Genomic DNA, 19,082 nt, shown 5'->3' with positions numbered 1-19,082 from the left:
GTCTGTGAATAAGGATGCTTGTATGGATACAGGATCTTTAGATAAATAAGCCTTAACCCTTCGAACAAATATTATAGATTATGCTATATATATGTATTTATAATTATATATTTTTTATTATTGGATTATATATTTGCAGAAATCCATTTCCATTTGACCAAATGTGTCGAAAATATTAATATATTTCATATAGTTTCATAGTGGAAAAAGTTCTGTTATCTCAACAGTCACAAGTTACCAGTACAAATTCAGCCTGAAAGTATGCAATAATAAATATATATGCAATTATTTTCTAGCGGTCCTTAACAAACATGCGTAAAGTTGTTTTCATTATTTATTTTACACGTTGACCCTCTCAGTTACAGTTTGAAGATATAAAATTTGCTTATTTTATTTGGTACGCCCTTTTCATACATGCAAAACAGGGTATGCAAGAGTAATCCACCATCCGCCGTTGTCTTGGGAAGAACTGTTGTTTGTCATTTTCCTGTCGTGCTCAATTCATTTGCTTTGCCATTTATCTAACATGCCTTGAGTCAAATGCGCATTGTTTTATTGCCTGGCAGCGGAAATGTTTGACTACTTGTATATATTACGCATACGCCACGTGTATTTGCATTAATTATCATACAGCGCCAGTGGCTGTTGGTGGCTTTACTTTCTGCCATCCTTTGACTGACAGCACATAACTCAATTAATCAGTGCAAAGAGGACGACGAAAAAATGCTGCAGCAGCAGCAGCAGCAAAAAATACTTACACGACTTTTCGCTTTGGGATATTGTAAGCCGACACGCCCCACGTCCACCTGCTCGGCGAATGTTTTTTTATTTTGGGCACAGGCTTTGCTGGCCTTGCTTAGATTTAGGCGATGCCACAGCCACCGCCACTGCATTGCGCTATGTTTTGTGGGGCTTTTGCCAGTTCACTTTCATCAATGGCATTTTGCCATTTTTCAAAATTTTCGCTGACAGTTGGGCGCACAACGGCAAAAAGTAAAAATGTAGATGCAAGACATCGTTAGACATAATATGAAACACACGAATCGTTGTCCATGTATACTGTGGGGTCTGCGGCGGAACGGATCTGATTTATGTACCTGCACTCCAACTCTCGTATATACAGGTGCATATGTGCAAAGAACATATTCATACAAAACCAGTCGCGAGGCCTAACCGGTGAATGCTCTTGATAGACGTAAAATTGAAACATGTAACAAGATGAGAAAGCAACTGCCAGTATGAGAGATGTGCGCGCAGGTGAACTGCGACGGGGATCACAAATTATTTAGTAAATTTCAGTGGTTTTTGCTGCTCTGTTAGCCCCACAGCATTCCATATTCATTTGGCTGCTGACTACTGGTTCGTTGACATGCACGAATATTCCATTTTGCTTAGTTATTTTTTTCCATTTTTCGAGCTCAATTTTGGAATATTTCTTTTTCAACCTATTTTGTTTCTTTTGCCGCAGACAGTCTGTGCGGTTGACGAGCCAATAATAATTCATATTGATGCCTGAATTCCATTTCTATGCAAGCCCAAAATAAAGCTCATATCTACGCCTGTTATTCGAATCTAATGGCATTTTTTAGGGCTAACATTTTTTATTTTTTTCCGACTCCGTACATTTTGATCAATTTTAATTAGAGCGCGTATTCAGTTGCCAACGGGCTTAGTGCCTGTACAAAGTATTGTTCCATAAGATAGTTTAATTGTGTTTTTATTTGCTTTAAATGGCTAAGAGAAAGTTTACCATATAACCATTTCGATTGATCATTTCCATAGCAGCATTAATATTTACTGACTCCTTCTGGGCAACTTCAACATACAGACTGCCTCCTCTTAAAGTTTTAATAAGGTAGAATTCTTGGTAGAAAATATAAGTGGCTCCAGAAAGCATTTGATTTATAAGATCAAAGGTTTTTTTCTTTACCATCGGCAAGTGTAGGATAACTTTCGCAGAATTAATATTATATATCGTTAACTTTCTTCTTTTTCCGTTATTGCTCAATAAATCACACAAGCTGTATGAAACATGAAACATATTCTATTAACAGAATATCCGTCATCTTCCTAATCAATAACCCCGTTAACTAAAGAGAATTTAAAAAACTACTTGTTAGAGAGAACAAAATATCGTTACTATTACGAAGTATCTCTTACCTGTATTTTGCTGTCAATATATATATTTACTATCACTTCGAGTAGCTTTTTTTTCATTCATTTCGGGGTGTGCGCGTGTGTGTGTTAATCTTACGCCTATAGACTTCCCATGCGATTGGTAAAAGGTTCTGCACTGCACGAGCAACACAGCCACTCAGCTCCCTCACGAATGGCCACCTAAGCATCAAGTGCCCATTAAGAGCTTAAAACCAAACAACTGAACCATTAGACGCGACCTCTATAATCAACGGCTTTTTGACGCGTCCGCCGCGTGGCAATCGAGTAATCCATTTGTTTTTCTTCTTGTTGCTTGTTTGCTGGCTGTCAACGTGCACAGCATTGGGACACGCCCACTTATTATATTGCACCAATTTGTTGGCAGCGGCGTAAAATTGAAGTGGATTGAATGGTTGACAGGGTTTCCCGAGCGGCGCAACGTTCGCGTGTGCACGCGCCCACAAGCGTGTGATAATTACTCGAATGTTGCAGTTCCGCATGCGCGGCACGTGGCACCAAACAAACAGCTAAACAGGACTCGGGCCAGGCGCTACAAGTATCCATATCCGTTTCAGGTTTCGCTCGCATAATTGCGGCAAGCGTTTAGCCAAGATATCAGTACTAATATTTTGTGCAAATACAAACAAAGCCCTCAGGTTCCTGCAGTGCCGCGCTCCGTGCCGGGGTAAATATGTTTTTTTCCAGCTGAAGTGGCACTCGAGTGAAGGACTCTCGTCTCTCCGCTCTCACTCGTTTTCAGGTGAATGCGCGAGCCTTTTTGTTGTTAATTGCATTAATGTGCGTTATTTATAATCAAGTGCGCGAGCCTCAAGAACTGTGCGAACTTTGTGCCCTACTTTGGACTGTTTATGCGCCAAGCAAAGAGCCAAACATGCGGCCAGGCAATAATGCTAAAAGTGCCAAACAGAGGCTCATAAATTGCGGCCCGCACTCAGACAATTTGGCTGCCGCCATTTTGGGCAGCCTTACCAAGGCGTCGGAGCCAAATACGAATATCCAATCCAATTCCCTGCTGCTACTAGCTGGCTAAAGACCCCGCCTAATAGCAGTTACTGACAACGCCGCATTGGCCCCCGGGGACCAGACAATTTCAATAAATATTTCACTGCATTAGCTCTCGACGCTGGCGTGTCAATGGGCAAGGGCAGCGCGGGGCAAGGCAACGGGAGAAACGGAAACTGGAGTGGTATGGCCTGAACAAATCCAAACGCAAATTGCCTTTTTGCTGCTGGCCAGCAATAACGTGCATTAAATGTTTGGCCATTATCATTTTAGGCATTTGCGAGCACATTTTCCATTAGCCGTTTGCCGATGTTGCCTGCCGTTGGCTCCGCGTCAAGGCTGTGCCCGCCCACTGCACCCGCAGCGTCTATTGAGCTACAAATCGACAGCAATTCCAATGACAATGCAACTGCAGCCAAACAATTGCCATACGGAGAGAACAAACTCTTTGCTTAAAGACCTAAGAAAGCCATAATAGTTTCTCCCTTAGATGGAAAGGGCTAAAACAACAAAGAATCACCTTGATTGCCTTGTTAGTTGCTGCAGTTGCTGCTGCTCTCTATGTGGTTGCTATTCCTAACTAACACTAACCGCAGACCAGGCGGGGCTAAAGCTGGCAAGCGCCTTTCTTCATTTTCTGACAATAAATTTTCATTTTCTTGGTAAATGGTCCGTTGTTGTTGCCGCTGTGGTTGCTCCTGCTGCACTTACTCCTTGATGGCTACGCTGTGTTGGTGTTGTCGATTGCCTTTTTGCACATATGCCCGCATTTTTGCACCACAACAATTTGGCAGGCACCGCTCATTGTCTTTGCCACAGCCACAGTCGCAGCCGCATTGCAGTTGCAATTGCTCACAAGTTATCCCAAGTGGAAATTTTTGCTGTTGTTCTTCGGTGTGCGGTTGTTTTCCTTGTTGTTGTTGTTGTTGCTGTTGCTGTTGACTGAGTCAGGTCTGGCAAATCGCAATAAAACAAAAGTGATTGTCAAGTGAATACGCTTATTCCCGCAACCATACACATATCCTGCTAACAACAAGGATACGCCGTCATAATATGCAATTCATCATGTGCGCTCTTCTGCGTAATTCGGAGTGATTAAAATGGCTATTCATATGCACATGATTGATGGATAGATTCGAGTATAATCGTTGATATTCAGAGCGATTTCTTTAAAATGGGAAAGCGAGTTGAACTTCAACGAGCGAGAAACTTAAAGTCTATTATATCAGTATGTATATAACAATGGGCCAATGCTTAAATTTATTCTAGCTGATATTTCCCTGTCAGGTCCAAGTGTTTTGTCTTAAATTTTGGACAAACCAATAAGTTGCAAAAGCTCTCCACCAATCTTGCACATTTGCGGGTGAAAGTCTTAAGTCTGAAAAATAAACCTGAAATTGATCAGGCGAGACTTCCAACATCGCCCATACAAAGCATTTCCTACTCCGATTTACTGACTCACTGACTGACTGACTGACTGACTGACTGACTGACTGACTGACAGACTGACTGACTGTTGATCAACGCACAGCCCAAACCGTAAGAGCAAGGGAGCTGATATTTTCACTGTAGTTAATTTATGTGATGACGGTGCACGTAAAGACGGGGTCTTGGCAAATTTTACCCGCATGCATGGAAAAATCGGGAAAATCGTTTGTATGAAACTTTGTTTTTTTAATTCATTTTTAAAGATCTTTGTGAGAATTTATTTGATACGTTCTTGGTGGCAAATGCAGCAGGAACGAATGTAAACGAATGTTTATTCTTCAGCTTCAAGATTTTCACCGCAAGACTAACATGTAAACTCTTCATTCCAACACTTGGTTCTTTTCGATGCACTTAAAACATATTTTTAAATAAAAGTGAAGATCAAGATGGTTATATCTAAAATGTTTAGCACAAAATGTTCCACGGCAAGACCGGCAATACCCGCTTTGACATTTATTCATACAACTTTCGATCTCCATTTTTCAATGGATTTTGTCATTCCATTAGGTTTCAAGCTAATCGAATGGTATATAAACCGTTTTATTCAACCGTTTTAAAGCAATTTTTCACGTTTTCGATTTGCATTTTTGATAATCCGTCTTAGCGTCTTAGCTCTTATGATTTGTGTAGTACTTTTGTTACCAATCACTAATTCGTTAGGTCAATCAGTAAGGAGAATGTTTTTATAAATTAAACTATTAAATCATTCAATTCATTAGGCCGACTTCAGCTCTGGGCAAATTATTTTAAAGAACTAAGTGTACGCTTCACCTATCTAATATAGTCCGGAACAACCTTTGTCACGCTTATTAAATGCCTAATAAACATAATTTCAGTAAGGCGATTCCCTTCAATATACGCATAAGTCATAGATATAAAAAAAAACACGCAAATTTGGCCACTTTGAAAATACAAACAACTTGGCCAACAGTCAGGGCAGGCTTATGGCGGGGCATGTTGTTAAATGTGGTAACACGCACGCACGCAGGCAGTTAATTAAGGGTGTGAACTGGTTGAGTTATGCATAGAGGAGTCAGAGCCAACATATCAACCCCACAACGCAAGCATCATCAGGACACGAAGGACATGCCGCTCTGCAAAATGGGCAGTAAATAATTCATTAGCGGCTTTTAACAATAAATTTTTGTGGGACAGCCACTGGCTATCTGACTAACTGGCTGACCGACCGGCAGAGTGAGCAACTGAGAGAATGAGTTCTTTTTGAGGGCACTCATTTTAATGAAGTGGCGCATTCGCTGGCGGCGGCAGCTAATTAGTCGGCGGTTTGAACTTTGAACTGCACTTCATTAGAGCTGGAATTTGCCGTGTTGTTTAAACTGCTGCCACGACAAGGATAAGAGTTCAGATCCAGTAAGCCAACAAGCCGCCAAGCCATCGAACCAATGCACCACCTGCACGTGTTCTGGCACATTGCACAGCGGCTGCCAAATTAAAATGCAATAATTCTTCATTTGCGCACAAGAGAATGCGCAAAAAACAAACAAAAAATACAAGTCGGCACAAACGTGAAAAGGCCAAGAGCCAAAGGCAGGAAATGTGCTATAATTGAAAAATGTGGTAACAAGACTCTACGTGGCGGGCCTAATGAATTCTTCGCTTTTTGCATGGCTCCGTCACGACACGCAAGCCTAAAGAAGTTGTTGATGTTTGCCACTCGGAGAGGGTGATAAATGCTCATCAGGCTTTAAGGCAGCGCTGCCAATTAACTTTTGCAATGTTGTTGAAACGTAATCAAGTTGTCAGCAGCGTCAGTCATGGCAAAGATCTGCCTCGCCGTCGCCGTCGAATGATACTCCTAATTACGCAAAGTTTCAGGCTATATTCCCAGGCCAGCGCCTAAATGTCAACAAATGGCTGCTTAAGAATCTGCACCCCACATTTTTGTAGTGGGGGCTGCTTGGGCTGCTAATCCTGCGGGATCCATTTGCCTAATGCCCTGCAACAATTTCGCAGTCGTCTATACGCATTTCCGCACTTGCGCGTATATTTCAAATGTCTTTCAGTTGTCATAACAAACTTTGGGGAGCAGCCAAGTTGTTTTCTGCTGGGGCGCCCCATTAGCTGTCTTAAGTCTTGAGTTGCGGGCAACGGGCGCCAGGAATTGACAATAAGCGGCATAAATTTTAAGATTTCATTTTTATCGCATTACAATTTTCTCAACAGTTTTTTATGCCTCATCATATTCTTTTCGGTTTTTTTTTTTAAGCCACGTTTAAGTAAGATGCTTGCCTGGCATTATTGACTTTTGAGTTGATAAAGTGCCATAAATGTCACCCCATTAAAACAGACAACAACAACCACAACAACTGCGACAGAAGGAGAAACAACAACGGTAGCAAAAGGCAACAACGTCGCAAAGGTAAAGGTAAAAGCGCGTTGAGTTACCGGCTCCTGGGGGTTGGTTGCCAGGATAATGCGCCTCAACTCAATTGGGAATTTTAAAAGTAAAGTTGAATTTCATGTTTGGCTGCGGCAATTGTCACAGATGGTTTAATTGAAGTAATTACATACGAAATCCGTCAGGATTTGCCAGCGCCAGCACCGCCGCCCTTCAAATGATGACACTTTTTGCTTATTATTTTATTATTACTTACTAAGCCAACAGCAGCAGCCGGGGGGCTTCCCTCGGAAAGGGTTAATGGCGTTGTTTGACTTTTGTTTTTGCGCCATTGCAGTCCTCGCCACTTGCCGCTCTTCTAATGTTAATGAGCTAATGACTGCTGCATGTAATTACGAACCGCTGAAAAGGTGTCATAATTATTTATGGGCGTATCTTACATTTTATTATTATTATTTGAATACATTTTTGCTTATTTTTGTCCCATATTTTATGTTACAAACCGAGTTAAGCCGGTTTAACAGCTTTGAATGAGTTGTCTGAGTGGAAGCTGTTTAAAGGATGTTTATCTCCAAGCAAACATCAACTCTCACGCCTCAGCTACAATTTCTCATGTATTTAAAAATACTTGGCTGAGTCAACGCAATATCACAAATGGCAGCTTATAAATATAGATTTTTGGTTTTTATTTAGTTAGCGAACAACTGTTGAAATAATACACATACTAATATTATTCCCTCCCAACAAAAAGCTATAAAAAGCCATTGATCAAAAGTAGAAAACTGAATTGTCTCACCTAGCTTGTGGTTAAGTGTCCTCTTCTCCACATTATCGAAATGTTCCGAGTGCTCTTTTTGTTTGCTGCTGTCTTCTATGTGGTCGAAGCTACTGTAATAATTCCCAACCCTACAGTTCCTTCTAAGTGTAACATCTATAAGAAAGACTTGTGTTGGGCACTTGTGGATTGCATCTGTCGACCATTCCAAAATTCTTGCCTAAGGGATGCAGAAAACGAGCTTAGGATTAAGAATCATAAAACACGTAAGTTTTCCGGAAAAGTTCAAACTGTCTTAATAGAATTGATCAATACTGATTTTGCAGCAATTGTGCCCGTAACGGAGAAACTATGCAAGCATTTCATTCCGAAGGTATGCCTCTGGGGAAGACCCGTGAAAGCCTACTTCCCTAAGCCTCCAAAATGCGGCTGTCCGGACAAGCCGGGTACCATAGACGAAATAACGTTTAAGAATTTCTGCCAACTACAGAAATATTCAGCCGAAAAGAATGAGGGTGAGTTTAAGTAGTAACAAAAAACTAACACAACATCTTGACATACTTTTGTTTCTTTTCAGCTTATGTGTCCTACAAAAAATGCTCTTTGATAAAATGAATTGCCTTGCGCTAAAAATCATTGTTGACGATCACGACATAAAGCTTTCCATATGTTGTTTCTTATTGTTCTTATTAAATATTTGAACTAATTTTTTTCAAATCTTTTTTTTTATATTCGTAATATTGGTCAAATATTTACTTATTATTTATTTATTGGGATTGTGCTGATAATGATGCTGATTTGATATCGAAAATTTCCAAAAGAAGTGTTGCTATATAGCTATACTTAAATTAACTGACAAAAAAAATTGTAATCAATATAATAAAAATATTTAATAATGTTATAAATAAGCAAAAGGAATACTTTTATTGCTGATAAAAATATTGGTTCCTAAAAACATTTCTAAAATTATACAAGAAAGTTAAAAAAGATTGCAGTTTTCATTCTTATATTGGGATAGATAACGTTTTAGCCATATCTCAGTTTCAAGAAATTGGAGAATATGCAACGCTTTTATAACAGGTCAAATAGCCAAAAGTTCTATAGGAATATTGGATATCTATGCATTTCTTTTATTCTAAAACAAAGTACTTAAATATTTAAAAGTATATTTATGGAATCCCGTTTTTTTTTTAAGAAAATAATATTGAAATCTAAGATAGAGCACGGAATTTATAAATTACATTTTTATTTTGTTCATGCTTAATTAAAGAGATGACTTTCAGCAAGTCTTTTACCCCAAAAACATGTGAATGTTGAGGTCTATAAATATTTTGAAAACATCTGACACTTTACAATATTTGTTCAAGCTTTAATATTCGTTATGAAAGTCAGCCCCGTTTAAATATTTATAGTTGATAAATATTGTTAATATTCATAAAAAGAGTAAATAGCATTTTGCAGTTCAGGGGTCAGTTGTATCCGAATAATCAACAGGCAGTGCTTTTCATTCGGGTGAACGTGACTAGTATATGCCCTGTACACAACAGTATACATCAGCTACTGTACTTAGAATATCGAAGACTTAATTAATTTAAGATAAATAAACACTTATTTAATCACAAATATATATATAAAGATAGATACCGCCTTGTGCCGACAGATAGAATTTAGAGAGTGCTTACCATATTCGTCTAGCTTCCTCATCTGAATATACCTTTATATGCTTACCTTTAGTATACTGAACTTTGAAAACAAGAGTTTTAAATGTTTAAAAAAAAAACAATAATTACTAAAATATCCATCAGTACAACTGCTTAAACAATTACATTTCACGATCTTTACCTATAAATAGCCGTTGAGCTGCTTCGTCGTTAAACAGTGCCAATAAATTCGTATCAAGAGCATATACTCCAGCTCGTTATGTTCAACATAAAGATCTTGATCCTATTCGCTGTCGTCCTCTGCGCGGCCCAGGAATGCATTGTTGCCGAACTAGCAGTGGAACCAGCCAACGATGCTGCCCCTATTAGACCTGGTGCCGGCTGCCGTAATTGCTGCAGATGCAAGTGCGTGGGTCGCTCTGCTTGCGGTTGCTGCAGTTGAGTTGTGAATTATTTAAAATATTGGTAGGTAGTTTACAAATCAACTCGAATATAATACTAAAGGCCTTTAACTTTTACAGCGCATAGAAATTGTGGAGCCAGAAAGAAAAAAAAAAAGTTTTTATTCGCAATTTGTTTTCTTGTTGTCATTAAAATTGTTGTAGCCTTTGAATCTAAGTGTTTTTCTTCTTCACAACCCCCATGGCCACATTGGATTCTTTGGCACATTGTTCTTAATGCAACACTTTGTGCGCTCAATTGTAAAGCATTCGATGCTACAATGCACAGACAATCATTTTCATTGCATTGATCACTTGTTTATTCATATCCATTCATTCGTTGGCAAAGTAATTTCTTTGCTCTTTATGCTCTACGCTTTCTTGACTTCACAGCGACAATCAAAAACAAAAGCAAAAGTAATCATGTCCTATACCTTCTTTCGTGTTGGCGCAGCCGTTGACTTTTCCTTTGTATACCCTGTGCCACAATTTGTTCATGGGTATATCAATAAACAATCATTCGTAAGTTCCTATATATGTTCCTAAAATATGTATACCTTGCTTACATTTTTGAATATCGCATAGGGAGGTTATATGTTAGAAAACGAGAAAGAAAGAATATACAAGAGAAAAATAAAAAAATTGTAATAACTGATGGGAGTCCTAGTGAGAGAGAGAGAGAGAGAGAGAGAGCAGCAGCAAATGATTGAGGGAAATAGACAGAAGGTTAAAGCCACTTATTTATTATATTAGGACATAAGTTGTATTTTATTTATTTACTTAATATATCGAGAAATATCTTTAAAATCATCCTTGAACATGTTGAGACTGTTTTGACTGATTACGGGGATATTCTTACGTTCGCCACAGGACATGTGGCGTATCCTCCAAATAACCTTAAAAGCCTTATCGAGTCATTTTGTATAAAAACAAGCAATTAAAATGATGAATATGCAATAAATGTGTATACACACATTAAAAAGGACAATTCGCTGCCCCCCTCTACCCATCCATTCATTTTATATGCTAATGAGGAGAACATTTTTTATCTAAAAAGCAAAAAAATGCGGACACACATTTGCCTAATGAAAATAGCGCCATTAAAATGAGAAAAACAACTTTAGATACCGAAATTCGAAACACGCCGAGTTTTGGCATTTAAAATACTACGAGCATAAGGTCCTGTCAACTTTCTACCCGTGCCGTTGCGTCCCGCTGGCTCTGAATGTGCATATGTGTGTGTGTGTGTATCTGGCAACGATCGTCTAGCAAATTAGAGATTAACACGCATGTGTCATCCCTTTTGGGTCTTTTAGTTCATTGACCGCCGTTCGGCAATAAAACTACTTAAATGTCCAAAATTTTAACTGAGTGCCAAACTCGCGGCCAGTTTTATAACTTTACGAATTAGAACAGTTTGATGAAACTATAAAAATGTCAAGCCGCACAAATGTGCCGAAAATGCTTAGAAAACTTGATGGCGCGTGCTCAAAAGGAAAGGTAGATAGACCGAGGGGTTACCCCTGGCTAACCACTTCCCTCTCTTTTATCTGACTGTGTGTTCAATACACTATGACGAGCGCGGACTACGCACGTTAGAAGTGCAGCAAGTCAGAGTGAAGAATCGTGCTAAGGAATTAACTATACTCTGAGGACTGGGCATATTAAGGGAGACGAGGAAGGAGCGACGGACGCCTTTAGTTGGGTGTGTCCCTGTCATATTTCTGTTGCATCTCACAATGCCAACATATTAATTAAATTGCCCACGAGCCTATGCGCTTGTCAGCTTGTCTCCCATCTCGCTGTCAGCTGGGGGTCAAATACGGTCAGCAACTTAATTATATGTCAGGCGCTGGGCTTCAATTATGCTCTATAATTATATGTGTATTTTTGTTTTGCATTTTTAACTTTTTTATTTGTTTCTCGTATTGTTTACCTTTAATTTTATAATTGCAATTACGTGCGCAGTCAGTGGCTATATGCATCAATGTAGGCCCCTTGTTTGTCTAGTTGATGGGTTAATTGGCCTTCAATTTGTGGCAAATTGGCTGATATTGCACTTAACGGAGCATATTACGTTGTTATGATATATGAATATGTGAATATTATGCATATTGATTTATTCTGCTACAATTAGGTATAATTTGTGAAATAAAACTATAAGCCATTTTTATCCGGAAGTTACAAATTGGATAAAAAGCGTTTTATTTCCGGTTGCTCAGCACTTCGCATTGTTGTATAGACTCGGCGATAGGCTCTACCATCAATATTGGGAATATAGGGAAAGTATCCGAAAAGCTAAATATACAAATCTGCGCATACTATATGAGAACTTGATGTATCTAACCCTACTAATTTTGTTTATGCAAATGAGACGAGGTATCGAATAAGTATATATTTTAAATTTCAAGTTTCTAGCTTTTGTAGCTTCCGATTCAACTCATTCTGAGAAAATTCAAAGTTGGTTATGTTGATCACATAAATAATGAGCTACATGGCATAGAGAGGTGTTATTCACAGAAATTATCCGTATATATTAGCTTTGCAACTAAATATTAATACTTATTAAACAGCATTTCAATTGTGAAAATCACAGCAACGAATTAGCATTGTCCTTTGTCTTCTGTCGGAGCCAAGAAAAAATCGTTGAGTGGCATTGAGTATTATAAAATTGATTGATGACCCAGCACATATAAAGTATTTGCGAGTTTATATTTAACACTTTGATAGATTGCTTTGAGTCGGATTGAGGGTGAAGCGGACGGGCGGGTTGGTTGGCAATATCTAAACAGCAGGCAAAGTGTCAAAGTAATAAAGCCAACGTTCACGTCAACAAAGCCAAAAACATTATTATCCTCAACATCGTGCTTATCCTCATTGCCATCATCAAGAGAGACTGAAATGTTTATGCAGCCACGAGTCAAATATTTTGACAAGGGGGTGTGGCAAGGCAGCGGGCGACTGTGGTTGCGGCCTATGCCCAAAATGAGATACAAATGTTGCTCGCCATGTAAATGCTCGAAAATTGCTATGTCTGTGGCTTATTGACATTAATGTAACAATTGTCACCGGATTTATTAGGGGCCGATCCATTCGAAAGGGGTGCCGAATAACAAGCTGGAAATTGGCTCTCAAGTAGCATACAATGTTAGTGGTTAATATCTACAGTAGAAGCCTTTGCGAGCGTGCGTGTGTGTGTGTGAGTGTGCTTTGTTATCAATCATTTGATTGAAATTAATGATCTAAAATTTGCATTATTTTATGATGAGCACACAACTTCTGTGTGCCTCTGCCTTTAGTGGTGTGTTATTTGCGCAAAATGTTTGCATATATTTCAGGGGTAATTAACTTTACCCAACACGATTCTGCATTAGCAGCAAATAATCTAACCTACATATTTCAATTTAATTACCATAAATAAACCAACCAATGCAATTTCGCGAGGGATACTCATTAAGTCACTTGAATACATTTGATAATATGTCTAGCAGTTCATATTTAAAATTATTATCGTACATATGATACATATTTGTTTCCTCGTCTTAATACTTAGAAAGTGGCCACAAACGTCGCCAAGTTTAAAAATTCCAAACCGCAGACGAAAAGTGGGTAAAAAGCGGTTAACTGTTCTTTTTATTTATTCCGATCGCTTTCTACCTCATTTTCAAACATCTATGTATACCTTCATTTGAATAGTCGTTGAGGTTCTAAATAATGGCACTCCAAATAACACGGGAATATTTTTTTTTTTGCAGACGAGAAATGGAAACAATAGTAACGATTTTAGAATAAGATTAAAGGATTACAACTTGACCCGATTCGAATTTTGTCTTATACAAACGGTCATAAGGCTTTTTTCAATATAATGTCTTAAAAATATTGGCCTACTGTACGAATCTCATGAATAAAAGTGAGACTTACAGGTTTTCATGATTTGATTGTAAGTTTTATATTAAGAAGTCGTGCTGGTAATCTAATAAACCGCATCGCTGCCCATACTCCCACTATAATTTGCTCTCTGTCCCTTAATCTATCTCTGTCTTAAGTATTTCATTTTCTTTATCTTCCTCTTACTCAAACCCGCTCTCCACTTTCTCATTTAATCAATGGAGGGCAATAGATGACTCGTGCGTGGGTATTTGAATTTAAGGGTAACTACACGTATTCTTATATATGTATCAACAGTAGTAAGTAGTAATACCATCATGTGGGGGACAGTTACTCGGAAATAAAACTCAAAGCATTACAAATATTCATATACCTGTAAAAGAGGTTCTTCGAATTAAGTTTTCTCAAACAAAGCTTATAGCGACTGTGGCGACATTTAATGCATAAAGCCGTTTATACATCGTGTATGTATGTGTATATATGTAAAAGCGGGAAATCAGACCGACAAGAAGATCAACAATAAACCCACAAGAATACAAATTACTAGAACACGAAATACCCACAAAGACCGCCAGCACAAATGCATACAAGCACACAAACCTGCACACACACACACACACACACCAATACCAAGTCATATAAATGTACAGTTTGTGGCGCATATAAAAACGGAAAGCAAATTTGAATTTTTAAATTAGTTTTTGTTAACTTTTGCTGCTGTCGTTGCGCTCTTTGTCGTTGTTGTTGTTGTTGTTGCTCGCATAGCCTGGAAATGTTTAACGACTCGTAAGGAAATTGCAAAGTAAAATGTCTTCAGGAATTTCAACATTTTTATGCAGGAACCAGAAGCAGAAGCAGAAGTAGCAAATGTAATAAAAAGCAAGCAAAACAGCAACAACAACAACAACAACAGCAACAACCAAAAGATACCACAAGATGGTTGCAAGGTGAGTGGGTGGGTGGCTTGGTGGATTGCTGGATTTGCTCACTTGGGTGGCTTTTGCTGCCACAAAATGGCGAATTAAATTTGAAATTGCTAGAAAGAGAAGGGCACAGCGCAAAGGCAAGAAATGTCACGACAAGTTGTGGCGAAAGTTGTGCCTGAGCATTGCTTTCGTGGTGTAAAATATGGAAAAAATGTCTAACTGACTGCCTGCCAGCCGCCAGCCGGCAGCCTGCCAGGTAATATGCGGCAAGGTGTACGACAGTTGCTGCTTATGCATACCAAATATGTGGCATCCATAAGGGGTGCCAAGAAAAAACAGCTTGTTTATTTGTTTTGTAAGAATTCCCCCTCCGAAAGCCATCGAGTCGGCGCTATGAATGCGAATTAGCTTGTCATTGTCTAATATCTATCAGTTACATCAATGCGTATATCTAGCTGCCAATATTGTTCCATTATTTTCCAATTATATTGCATGATTGGGATCAGGCATTAGATATGCAAAACGGCACTTTGGACAACTCATTAGATTTATAATTATGTTTTCTGACAGTCAAACAGACAGACTAATCAGGCCAAAAACATATGCGGCATTTAGGATGTGTCTGAGTACTTGCCCATATTAGAGCAAATTAAACGTAAATTGTGGCCAATAATCTCAAAGGAATATACATGCAACACACACGAGGAAAACATACAAAGAGCACAAAGCGAAATGTCACTCGGGCGGGGGCGTGGCTGCAGACTGCAAAGGCAAATGAAAGCTACAAAAACTTTGTACAATTTATTTGGCCAAGTAAAATTACTTGTCGCTCCTGGCGAATAGCTAGAGCTGACGAAGAGAATTTACAAGCACATGAGTCCTAAGTGTGAGTGTGTATGTTTGTGTGTCTGTATGTGTGCGAGTGTGTTTGTGTGGTGTGTGTGTGTGTGTGTGTGTGTGCTTATAAATTAGACAACAAAAGCAATGGCGAATTCAAAGTGAGCCATGTCACGAAAGATATTAAAATTAACATTAACATTTTCGTTTGTGCTGCTTGTTGCATGCTGCATTTGACGCAGATAAAGATGGCTGTGTGTTGCATATTTCCAACACGACTTGACAAGAAAATTAACCACAACTCGGATACACGCACAGTAAAAAATATTATACAGCCAACACGATGCTCGACTTTTTGGATAATATACTTTTTATATTTTGTGCATTATTTGTCTTTCATATATTTCTATTTGCATTTGGAAAAGATAAGTTCTCTATATTTAAGGTATGGTATCTTCCCCCACAAAATCTGAATTTTGAGCACGAGCACGTCGTGTTGAGTCGTGCGATTTCGTGTGATGAAATAGAAGAGAACACGCGCCCTTCTCTAGCCTGTGGTGCGAAATGTTGCAATCAAAAATTGGCTGACGAAGGCATGTTAGACTCCCCATCATATCCACCCACTGTCATGCACTTGGGCGCCGAAAGATGAAAGGCGATCCCGCCATTGCTGCTGCTCCAGAGTCAGCAGCAGCAGCAGCAGCAGCAGCATTTACTTGTGGAGAGGCAAAACTTTTGATACTGTTTGTTGCGGACTTTTCCCATTTTGTTGGCAGCTTCATCCAATACATTGACCGTCCCTTTTGACTGTTTTGTTTTTGTGCAAGTTGTTGGCTTGATTCCACTTTGATTTCAGTTTCAGTTGCCATTCTGTGTGTGTGTGTGGGTGTGTGTGTATGGGTATGGGTCGAGGCCAACGCAGTTTTTGCGACTTGTTACTTTATGACAGTCAATTTCGTCGTATTCCACTTGATAAAAACTCTGATTGGTTTCTGTGCTCAACATAATTTGCATATTTATTATATTATTTCAACTCCAACTGGCAGTCGCCAGAGATTTCAAAGGTGTTCAAAAGTTTTTAATCTAAAATTTGGTTTCATGCTCAGCATAGGAATGTGTGGTGTGCAAAGATAAAACTAATTAAATTTAGCAGTCTGGCAGCTTGATTTTTCATTTCGAGCTGGCACAGATTCGTTCTCCATGTCGCGACAGCTTGACAAATGAATGTGGATGTCAAATAGCTCTGATAGCTTGCCAGCAATGGCGGCGCTGCCTGTAACAAATGGCGCAGCCAATTTCGAGGTGTGGCCACCACAGTGTGGGCTTGTTGGGGACGCCCTGAGCCAAGTACAAACTAATTTCCATGCTCGGCACGCGCACAAATACATGGAATATCATTAGAGTGTCGGGTGGTTGAATCGTTCATAGCGTATTAGAGTAATTAAATGGCAAACGCAAACTTAATTGGAGCGGCCATTTCAGTGCCTCGACTCGAACTCGACCCGTGCGGCTGTGTGCGTGTGTGTGTGTGTGTGTGTGTGTGAGTGAGCTGACAATAAAATAAAAAAAAGCTGCTAATAAAACTTAACTTGAATGACGGCCATTTTGAAAGCGTTGCGCAGTGCGTGCCTATTTATTTAACAAATTAGCATAATTGTTCACAAAATAAAATTCAACTTAAGTACAAATGATGCCCAGCAACTCGTCTGCCAGGCCAACTGGCTGCTTGGCTGGCTGACTAACTGACTGACCGACTAACTGACCGACTAGCTGACTGTCTGTCTGACCGTATAGCTGTTAATTAACATGTGGGTGCAGGACGCATCCCATGGCGCAAATTAGTTTGTACGCCATGCTAATTGCGGAATGGCGTGTCAGGCTACACTGAAAAGCACGCCATGTAGTAGCTGTATCTGCTCTTGCTCATATTGTTGTTGTTGTTGTTGTTGTTGCTTCTGTTGCCTGGAAAATATATGAAAATTGTTTTGACTTTAGATAAGCGACAATGAGGACGAGTCAAGCAGGTTGGAGCCTTACACTGTGTGTGCCGTGATAGACGCGACGCGCTAAGCGAAAGGACAATAAATTTTATGACATTCAGTTGAAGACAGTTGCTAGCACTTAAAAGCCACTTGGCTACTTTAATTACTTTGTCGAAGTAGAAAAGCAAACAGCTGCTCTAGTGGACTGCATCGACTCGATATGATCTCGATCTCTCTGCCGCCTGCCCATCACCCCTTTGACTGATTGACTGACTCCCGACTCCCGACTCCTGACTCCGCCTGCACAGGGCACAGCACAAAGGACTTTGTCTGACTGCTGACTGCTTGCTGCTGGCTGCTGGCTGTTGAACAGCATTTGTGTTTGTCCATCTGAGATAAGCTTTGTCGCCAGTTTGCTGAAAACACGCAATGACAACTTAGTCAAGTTCGCGCTACCTTTAAAGTTGTCTTTCCTGTGTTATTGTTGCTTTGTGCGATTTTGAGTGCTACTTGGACCTACTCATATACGATTATAAAAGCAATTTCGAGCAGCTACATCAGCACATACACACACATACACACACACACACACACACACAATGACAGCTGAGTGCCATCATCAAAGTCCAGTTGAGGGCGTGCCCTTCTCTTCTTTTAGTTGGCTGTTTTCATTGTTTAAAGTGTTGGCCGGCACACAATTCTTATTGTTGTTACTACAAAAACGTTTATGTTGGGGCAACTTATCGTGCACAGCAATTCAACAAATGGCTAATATTATTGAGTCTGATAACAGCAGAATACACACACACATATTTTAAGTAAAGCTTGGTTAATTGTTCTCACTGAGCTGACAGAAAAAAGTTGTCGTAGATTTAGAAGATTTCAAAATATATCTAACTATGCATTGATTCAATTAAATGTTTTACCTATTGTTACCAATGTGCATTCAAATCAAGTTCAAGTTAATTTAGGCCAAAGCTTGAACTTTGACTTTGGGATCAATTATTTCTACAAACATTTGGTCTTTTGCTTCACATATCTGTTGAAACGAAGTGCTGAAATTTCTTAAATAAATGACAGAGAATTGTCAGATCTGGTCGACAAAATTAATATTTAACCGTCAAATAAAATTGTCACATTTGGAACGCACTGTAGGTTGGCAGCACTTTAATATTATTTTTTAATTAATTTTTAAAATGTTGTGTTCGACGACGAATTAAAGCTCAGCTCACTCTGTATATCTAGCATACAGTTCTTTACTTTATTAACAATCTTCTTACTTTCTTTTCTCCTATTTATGGTATATTCTTAAATAATATAGCAAATTAAGATTATTTTTAATTTTACTTAAGAACACTTTTTCCTTCTTACACCCTTCTTCTTAGATGTAGGCTCTAATAGCGTCACTGACAAAATAAGCTGTGAAAAGGGGCACAGCTGGCCGGACTGGCAAATAAAACACCTCCATCGGTCGGTGATGCTATTAGAAATTTGTGTTCTCTAACTAGGCTTTTAGCATTTAATTTTCATAATTGGGAAGTCACTC

At 39.1% G+C, this 19,082-nt stretch overlaps 1 protein-coding gene across 1 annotated transcript; it reads left to right on the top strand.

Moving 5' to 3' along the window:
- Positions 1-7,863: 7,863 nt before the first annotated feature.
- Sgs5bis lies at positions 7,864-8,417 on the top strand. Its single transcript, XM_064694959.1, has 3 exons — positions 7,864-8,068; positions 8,129-8,317; positions 8,380-8,417. The coding sequence occupies exons 1-3, from the start codon at positions 7,864-7,866 to the stop codon at positions 8,415-8,417; spliced, it is 432 nt and encodes a 143-aa protein (XP_064551029.1).
- Positions 8,418-19,082: the final 10,665 nt, after the last annotated feature.

The sequence above is a fragment of the Drosophila montana genome, unplaced genomic scaffold (assembly GCF_035044405.1).
Source record: "Drosophila montana isolate Dmon_TW-CO22-7 unplaced genomic scaffold, ASM3504440v1 contig_3733_1, whole genome shotgun sequence".
In the NCBI taxonomy this organism is placed as follows: Eukaryota; Metazoa; Arthropoda; class Insecta; order Diptera; family Drosophilidae; genus Drosophila; species Drosophila montana.
The sequence above is the reverse complement of the archived record's forward strand: the minus strand, read 5'-3'. Positions and strand labels throughout refer to the sequence as shown.